The 8,627-nt window shown below is 42.1% G+C and overlaps 1 protein-coding gene across 1 annotated transcript in view; it reads right to left on the bottom strand.

Annotated features, from left to right (window-relative positions):
- Positions 1 to 562: 562 nt before the first annotated feature.
- MAP3K19 (mitogen-activated protein kinase kinase kinase 19) overlaps positions 563 to 8,627 on the bottom strand; it is a 58,736-nt gene continuing 50,671 nt past the window's right edge. The window contains exons 11-13 of the mRNA XM_044240948.1: positions 8,218 to 8,367; positions 6,458 to 7,155; positions 563 to 886 (exon numbers count right to left, since the gene is read on the bottom strand). Of these exons, the coding sequence (XP_044096883.1) occupies positions 820 to 886; positions 6,458 to 7,155; positions 8,218 to 8,367 (915 nt within the window). The 3' untranslated portion in view covers positions 563 to 819. The remainder of the gene's footprint in view (positions 887 to 6,457; positions 7,156 to 8,217; positions 8,368 to 8,627) is intronic.

Below are 8,627 nucleotides of genomic sequence, written 5' to 3'. Positions count from 1 at the left end.
CTCGGTGACTCAGTAAATTGGGCGACTGGCTTGATTTTGGTTCAGGTCATGATCTCAGAATCCTGGTATTGGGCTTCAGTTCCACTCCCCTTGATCAGATCTAGCTATTGTCATACTAGCAGGCTTAGGTTTACGTAGTTCTAGATGTGCCATGACCTAATTCACCCTACAAATAAGTGAAATCTTTAAGTCATACTGTAAATTACAGGGAAAGCAGCCTGAGGCCTATGGAGTCACCTTGAACGATACAGGTTCTTTTAGGTAGAAACTTTGGAGTTAGGGGACCCTCTGATAATGAAATGCCAAGGCCTTTAGCTCTTCCTGTTAGCTTTGAGGCTCCTATAGTCTGCCAGATTAAAATTGCTGCCAAAGTAAACAACCTAGCATCTCTCGTTTTTCATTTCTCACCTTCCTTTCCAAGAAATAAAAGTTTTTACCCACCAAGTCAAAACAATTTTCTTTTTGTTTTTACAATTTATTTTAAGTTAAGGACATTAAAGTTGACAAGCCAAAAATAAAAGGTAAAATCCTATATAGCAATAGAGGTGGTTATTCCTGGACAGTCAAGCTGTAAACACTGGAATAGGTTTTTTGTTGTTCCCGATGAAGAAAATTTTCCCATATACATGTGTAACCATGCCTGAAGCGTGAAGAGACTAATATGTAACAAACTTTTTAGTTAGCAACACTGCAGGATCTGGTTAAATTGGGTTGATGGGACTTAACAGTAAGAAAACAAAGGTCCCTTAACCATCATTCCCACAATGAAGCAATCACAGAGTGCCTATAAAGGAACTGGAGGGAGAAGTTGATGTACATTCAGTGATTTCTCATCAAGAAGGAGTGCTTCAGGAGCTGGGCAGCAGAAGGTCGCTCATGCTGGTCCCTAGGAAGGGAAAAACAATTTAGAAACAGCACCCCATGAGTGCCTCCCAATTGGATGTACTTGACTCAAAATGCAAACTTTTTTTTTTTTAAAGATTTTATTTATTTATTTGACAGACAGAAATCACAATAGGCAGAGAGGCAGGCAGAGAGAGAGGGAGGGAATGCTGAGCAGAGAGCCTGATGTGGGACTCAATCCTAGGACCCTGGGATCATGACCTGAGCGGAAAGCAGAGGCTTTAACCCACTGAGCCACCCAGGCGCCCCAAAATGCCAACTTTAAAAATGGAAGTAGAAGGGCACCTGGGTAGTTCAGTTGGTTAAATAACTAACTTGATTTTGGCTCAGGTCATGATCTCAGGGTCCTGGGACTGAGCCCTGGGTCAGACTCTGTGCTTAGTGGGGAGTTTGCTTGAGGATTCTCTCTCTCCCTTTCCCTCTGCCCTTCCCCACCCCCACCACTTGTGTGCACAATCCTTCTCTAAAATAAATGTTTTTAAAATTTTTTAAAAATAAAAATGGATGGGGCACCTGGGTGGCTCAGTGGGTTGAGCCGCTGCCTTCGGCTCAGGTCATGATCTCAGGATCCTGGGATCGAGTCCCGCATCGGGCTCTCTGCTCAGCAGGGAGCCTGCTTCCTCCTCTCTCTCTCTCTCTCTCTGCCTGCCTCTCTGCCTACTTGTGATCTCTCTCTGTCAAATAAATAAATAAAATCTTTAATAAATAAATAAATGAATAAATAAATAAAATAAAAATGGATGTACAATCTTGGCCAAACAGATTTGCGTCCACACAAGATTAGCTATGTGAGCTTAGGTCAGGGACACAAACTCATCATTAAAACAGGGATAACAGTAACACCTAACTCACTGGGAGAATTAAATAATGTGTAAACAGGTTTTAAACAGTGTCTGGCACATAGTGATAGTCTAAAAAGTAGTCGCTATTATGATTAAAAACTGGGCGTTGCTTTCTAGTTGTACTTCTTTGTTCAGTTTGAGGTGTAATTTATACACAGTAAAAGCCACACTTTCAGATGTACAGTTTAAAGCACTTTTAACTAGCATTAAATTTACTTCTAAAATTTAGAGGCATTGGAATCCAGAATTGAAAAGCCTGTAAGAGGGTGCCTGGCTCAGTTGGTTAAGCGTCCAACTCTTAATTTTGGCTCAGGTTATGTTCTCAGGGTCATGAGATGGAGCCCTGTGTTGGGCTCTGTGCTGAATGGGAAGTCTGGTTGAGATTCTCTCTCTCCTTCCGCCCCTCACCCCCCCCCCAAATAAATAAAATCTAAAATCTTTTTTTTTTAAGCCTTTAGGAAGTAGACATTTAGGGATGCCTCAGTAGTTCAGTCGGTTAAGCGTCCGCTTTCACTCAGGTCATGTTCTTGGGTCCTGGGACCAAGCCCGGAGCTGGGCTCCCTGCCTGCATTTCCCTTGTCCTCTGCCCCTCCCCCTGCTTGTGCTCATGCTCGCTCTCTCTTTCTCTCTCTCTCTCTCTCAAATAAGTAAATAAAAACTTAAAAAACAAGTAGACATTTAAATGTGTTTTGGTGATTAATTGAAATAATCCCATTTGGGGCACTCAGGTGAGCATAAAGCAACGGGAGACATATATTTAGTACTATTTTGGTTTAGGTTATTTTTCCTCAAATTAAACTTTTGCCAATAAATTAGTCAATGAAGCAGTGAACCAGTTGATAGTTACTTGCAATGACCTATTCCAGAGACAATCTCTTCATAGACTTGGAAGAAACTTTTCTTGGTTCTTTTCCCACCTTGGGACAACTCTCCTCCCTTCTTCCCTCCTTTCCTTTGCCATGTGCCAGACTTGATGCTATGTCTGTTATTACTTCTCCTCTGAGCATTTTCAAAAACATTTTCCTCAACCCTCTTAAGTTGTTCACAGCTATAGCCACCAAACTTCGGATTTCTTTTCTTTTTTTTTTTTTCTTTTTTTTTCCCCCAAACTTCGGATTTCTAAAGATGTTCCTCCAACCTCATTTGCTTTCCAGAGCTCCAATCCCATAGCTTTGAAAGTTTCCTTAAATAGTGGGCCCCCTCTGCTTGACTTATTTCACTCAGCATAATCTCCTCTAGTCCCATCCATGTTGATACAAAAAGTTGGGTATTCATCCTTTCTGATGGAGAGATAATAATCCATTATATATATGGACCATCTCTTCTTTATCCATTTGTCTGTTGAAGGACATCTTGGTTTCCACAATTTGGCAGCTGTGGCCATTGCTGCTATGAACACTGGGATACAGATGGCCCTTCTTTTCACTACATCTGTATCTTTGGGGTAAATACCCAGTAGTGCAATTGCAGGGTCATATGGTAGTTATATTTTTAGTTTCTTTTTTTTTAAGATTTTTATTTATTTATTTGACAGAGATCACAAGTAGGCAGAGAGGCAGGCAGAGAGAGAGAGAGGAGGAAGCAGGCACTCTGATGAGCAGAGAGCCCGATGTGGGACTCGATCCCAGGACCCCGAGATCATGACCTGAGCCGAAGGCAGCGGCTTAACCCACTGAGCCACCCAGGCGCCCCCTATTTTTAGTTTGTTAAGGAATCTCTACACTGCTTTCCAAAGTGGCTACATTCCCACCAACAGTGTAAGAAGGTTCCCCTTTCACCACTTCCTCTCCAACACTTGCTGTTTACTGTATTGTTGATTTTGGCCATTCTAACTGGTGCAAGGTGGTGTCTCAATGTGGTTTTGATTTGAATCTCCCTGATGGCTAATTATGATGAACATTTTTTCATGTGTCTGTTAGCCATTTGTATGTCTTCTTTGGAGAAATGTCTGTACATGTCTTCTGCCCATTTTTTGACGTGATTATCTGTTTTGTGTGTGTTGAGTTTGAGGAGTTCTTGGATATCAGCCCTTTGTCTGTTGTGTCATTTGTGAATATCTTCTCCCATTCCGTGGGTTTGCCTCTTTGTTTTGTTGACTGTTTCCTTTGCTGTGCAGAAACTTTTAATCTTGATGAAGTTCCGAAAGTTCATTTTCGCTTTTGTTTGCTTTGCTTTTTTTTGTTTGCTTTGGGGACATGTCTTGAAAGAAGCTTCTGTGGCCAGTGTCAAAGAGGTTACTGCCTATGCTCTCCTCTATGATTTTGATAGATTCCTGCCTCACGTTGAGGTCTTTGGAGTCAATTATCATATGGTTTCACTTACTTATGGAGCATAAATGATAACACAGAGGACATCGGGAGATGGAAAGGAGAAGTGACTTGGGGGAAACGGGAGGGGGAGACAAATCATGAGAGACTGTGGACTCTGAGAAACAAACTGAGGGTTTTGGAGGGGAAGGGGTGGGGGGTTGGGTGAGCCTGGTGGTGGGTATTAAGGAGGGCACGTATTGCATGGAGCACTGGGTGTGGTGCATAAACAATGAATTTTGAAACACACACAAAAAAAGATTTAAAAAGTAAATTTTAAAAAGAAAGTAAGGGAAAAATTTTTTTTTAATTTTTAAATGGTGGGCCCTCTTCAATTCCCTCCCTTGCTCCTCTTTCAAAACTTTCTATTATTTCTTCCATTATTCATACTCAAAACCATGCAGTCCTATCATGCCCCCATCACCAAATGCTGATTCACCTTCCCCTGGAATGTTTAGGAACCCTTCTCTTGACAGTCCCACTGCTTCCACCACCATCCAAGTCCAAGCTCTGGATTCTTGCTTGGCCTTCTAGTCCCAACAGCCTCCATTGGAAGCCCTTCAGTGCACTGCCATCCGACTTGCTTTCCTAAAGGCCAGTTTCTTTATGGTATGATCTACCCCAAATTCTTTGCGGTCCCCTGCTCTTCACTGCCTATTGCATAAAGCTAACTTCCTTTGGCCTGACTTCCCAGAATTATCTTTTTTTTTTTTTTTGTCTTTTTTGTTTTGTTTTTTTTTTAGATTTTATTTATTTATTCTCTCACTTATTTATTCATTTTCTCTTCAGAGAGAGAGAGAGAGCACAGGCAGGGGGACGGGAGAGGGAGAAGCAGGCTCCTCACTGATCAAGGAGCCCAATGCAGAACTCCATTCCAGGACCCTGAGATCATGACCTGAGCTGAAGGCAGATGCTTAACAGACTGAGCCACCCAGGTGCCCCTTCCCAGAATTTTCAAACTGCCCATAGCAGTACCCCCAATTCACACATCCTATTGCTCCCCAAAGTTCATTTCTGTTCTATTCAGTCCTTGTTCCTGGTCAATACCTAGTCATCTGTACTTCTGAATCTTTAGGAGTGCCTCCCACCCATCTTTACTTCTGACTATCCACACCTCCAGGGAATATTGTCATAAGGCAAGACTCTAGAGTTCTTAGAATCTTTGCCTTTGAATTTCAAGAGATAATCTTATGCTTGTATATGACACTAATTAGGTCATATAGTTTATGAAGCCATGTTTCAAAAGGAGAGCCATAAAAAAGATTTCACCCTTTCTCTTTAAAGCTGTGTGTGTGTGTGTGTGTGTGTGTGTTTGAGTAGTGACAACTTGAAAGAAAATGAAAATAGCATGTAGTTTTGGGGGATCAATAATAGATAACTGTTCAATTCAGAACAAGGCAACTATAGTAGTCTTGAGACTAGCACCCCACCCTACACTTTACCGCTCCCTCACCATACACATACACACATTCTTTACTCAGAGCCATCTCTCTGCTCTTATGTTTTATTCTCTGAATTAAAACTTCATATGCAGGGCACCTGGGTGGCTCAGTTAGTGAAGCATCTGACTCCTGATCTCAGGCTTGTGAGTTCAAGCCCCACACTGGTCTCCACTCTGGGTGTGAATTCTACTTTAAAAAAAAAAAAAAAATTCGAATGAGCAGAAAGTGCTTGGCTAAGAGAAGTTTGAAAACCACACAAGTGGGAAATCTCTAAGGTCCCTTCTAACAATTTTCCCCCAACACTTTATTCCATAGATACTAGGGAGCATTGGAACAGGAAAAAATACGCAATCCTCACTACTTTTCTGCTTCCCCACTTATTCCCCACACTTGATGCATGAAATGCTTCAATTAGAGATTTGTATCTTTTGATCAAAAGCTCAAATGTTTCCCCTCACTTTAAATACAAGCATTTCTGGGAGGACCAATACGTTAGAGCTGTCGGTCATCAATCAGTCAATTCATAACAATCCCTCAACATGAATGAATTTCTCACATACTTTCCCTAGAGCCAGTTTTAGGAAGAAGGTAAGAACACTGGTTGCTTGAGAGGAAAGGCATCTCAGGAAAGGGGAACCTATGCACAGCTGATGTCATTGCACCATGACTAGTCCCTTGGAAGACATCCCACTCCTAAATAAGTAGACCTGTAGCAAAGTTTGCACACCCATTGATTTGCCTGTCCCTGATTAGACATTTAATTGAGACACTTGCTATTTGAACCATTACCCCCCTACCCTGACACAACAAGAAGCACAATCACCCAAGGTGGCTAATCATGATTCCTTTCAGTACAAAATCATTCTCTGCTTGATTTTTATTTTTGTGGGCTATAAACTATAGGGGAAATGTCAGCAATCTTGGACTCTGGGGATTTCTCCTCCTCCTGTGTTTAGTTTCTTACCTGGTCAGGCACACACGCACAAAGTCCGCTGCATTTTCCGAGAAGTGTTCTGGTAATGGAGGCATCAGCCCTCGGTGCGCTCCAATGTAAAACATGGCTGCCATCCTGTCCATGGAAGCTAATGGGGGCTTCCCTGTGGCCATCTCAAACACAGTACAGCCAATGCTCCAGATGTCCGACTTCCTTCCATAGCCAGACTCATTGATGACTTCTGGGGCCATCCAATATGGAGTCCCATGCATGGACTTCAGCATGTCACTGTGGGTGCCATTTAAGCCAGCCCACGCCAAACGCTTGGCACAGCCAAAGTCAATTAACTTTATTATTCCGGTTGGCATGAGCATGACATTATTTCCTTTGATATCTCGATGCACCACACAGTTCTCATGAAGATAAGCAACACCTTGCAGAATTTGTCTTGTATATTTACAGAACACCATCTCAGGCAATGGCCCAAAACGGTTTATAATACTAGAAATAGAGCCACCAGGGACAAACTCCATGAAAATGCTTACAATGTTCTCTTCCAAGCATGTCCCCAAATAGGCCACAATGTTGACATGCTTCAGTGCTTTGAGCAAATCTACTTCTTCCTGCAGTTTCCGGTATTCTTTTTCAGTAGCTAATTTATCAGAGGTATCCAAAGCCACCTGTTTTACAGCTATCAGCTGTCCTTGGCTAGTAAGACCACAATATACCTAGAAGCAAACCTTATTATTAAATATAAATGATATAACTTGTTCACAAAATGCCTCAGGTGACCATTGTCTTTCCCTTCTCCTCCCAAACCCTTCTCTTTTTCTAAGTCGATACATCCCTAAGTAAGAGCAAAGTACTTAAGCAAATTCAATGTTTCAGTGAGGCCAAAATGGGGAGGAGTAGCATGGTGAATGGATATTATACTGGGTTGGATTGGATAGAATCTTGGCTTCGCCATTCCCCAGCTATGTAACTTCGGGTAAGTTGCATAATCTTTTTGACTTAAGTTTTTCTCATCTATGACACTGAGATAAGAATTCTTACCTCATAGATATCTACATGACTACATTGGGAAAACTCCTCACCAAATAAGTGAAATGCCTATTTCAGTGCTAAAGCTCTAAGGAAAGAGGGGAACCCAGGTCCTTGGGTAATGCTGCAGTGACCCCTCATGCGTTTTCAGTGGTTTCATGTCTTTCCAGCTTCTCACTGATATGTTCCCAGCTAGAAAATAACCTCTCTCATTTTTGGATCAGTCTTCTTTTTACCAATCTATGTAAACACTATCTAATGTGCTAGGCTTTTAGATAGTCTTTCAAAAAATGTAAGGATTTTTTTTTTTTAATTTTTTTGCCACTCAACAATGATTCTCCCAACTTCTTGTAACATCTTGAGCTGTCAAACAATGAGACATCTCTCCCACTGGGCTTGGACCCAGGAGAATGAAAGGCTAGAAATACATTGGCCATCACCCCACTACATAGACCCTGAGAATGAGACCCATTAGGAGAGATACCAAGAGGCCAGACCCTAGTGACATTGTCTGACCCCTGAAATCAGCTATGCCCAGAGCCACACCTATTCCGCACCCTTCAGTTACATAAGACAGTGAACATCCTTTTCCCCAGGCCAGTTTGGGTTGGGTTTCCCATTACTTCCAACTGAAAAAGTTCCATGTAAGAGTTTACAGAGTGGGGAGGGCAGAAGAGGATTAGGGAGAAAAGGGTGGGTCAAGGAGGAGTGGGGATTTGGGGTTTCATCATGTTTCCCACTTAACTTACTGTGCCATAGGCTCCCTTCCCAAGGATCTCTCCCTTTGTCCACAGGATAGATTCTTCATACTTCAAACTATTTTCAGAAAATGTCTTCTTTTCATTTGAGTTGAGAAATTTCTCCTCCTTGTTGTATATCCTGAACCCATTACTATATCTCTGGGAAAATGAGACAAAAAGAAAAATCACCATTAATTTCTGAGTCATTGGGATAGAGGGAGGGCAGGAAAGTAGTCTTCCTTTCTTCTAACTTGGGACCAACTAGATAGGCCAAATATGCACGCCCTGACTAGTCACATAGGACGCTGCTTGTTAGCTCACCTGCAGTTTCCCCATCCCAAGAGCCTCCAATCAGGGCAACTGAAGCCTGCCCTTTTTCCCTCTAAGGTTTCCCACTCCTCTGCCTGTCTTTGAGTCTC

The sequence above is a fragment of the Neovison vison genome, chromosome 3 (genome assembly GCF_020171115.1).
Source record: "Neovison vison isolate M4711 chromosome 3, ASM_NN_V1, whole genome shotgun sequence".
In the NCBI taxonomy this organism is placed as follows: Eukaryota; Metazoa; Chordata; class Mammalia; order Carnivora; family Mustelidae; genus Neogale; species Neogale vison.
Note: the sequence above shows the minus strand (reverse complement) of the source record. Positions and strands in the feature narration are given on the sequence as shown.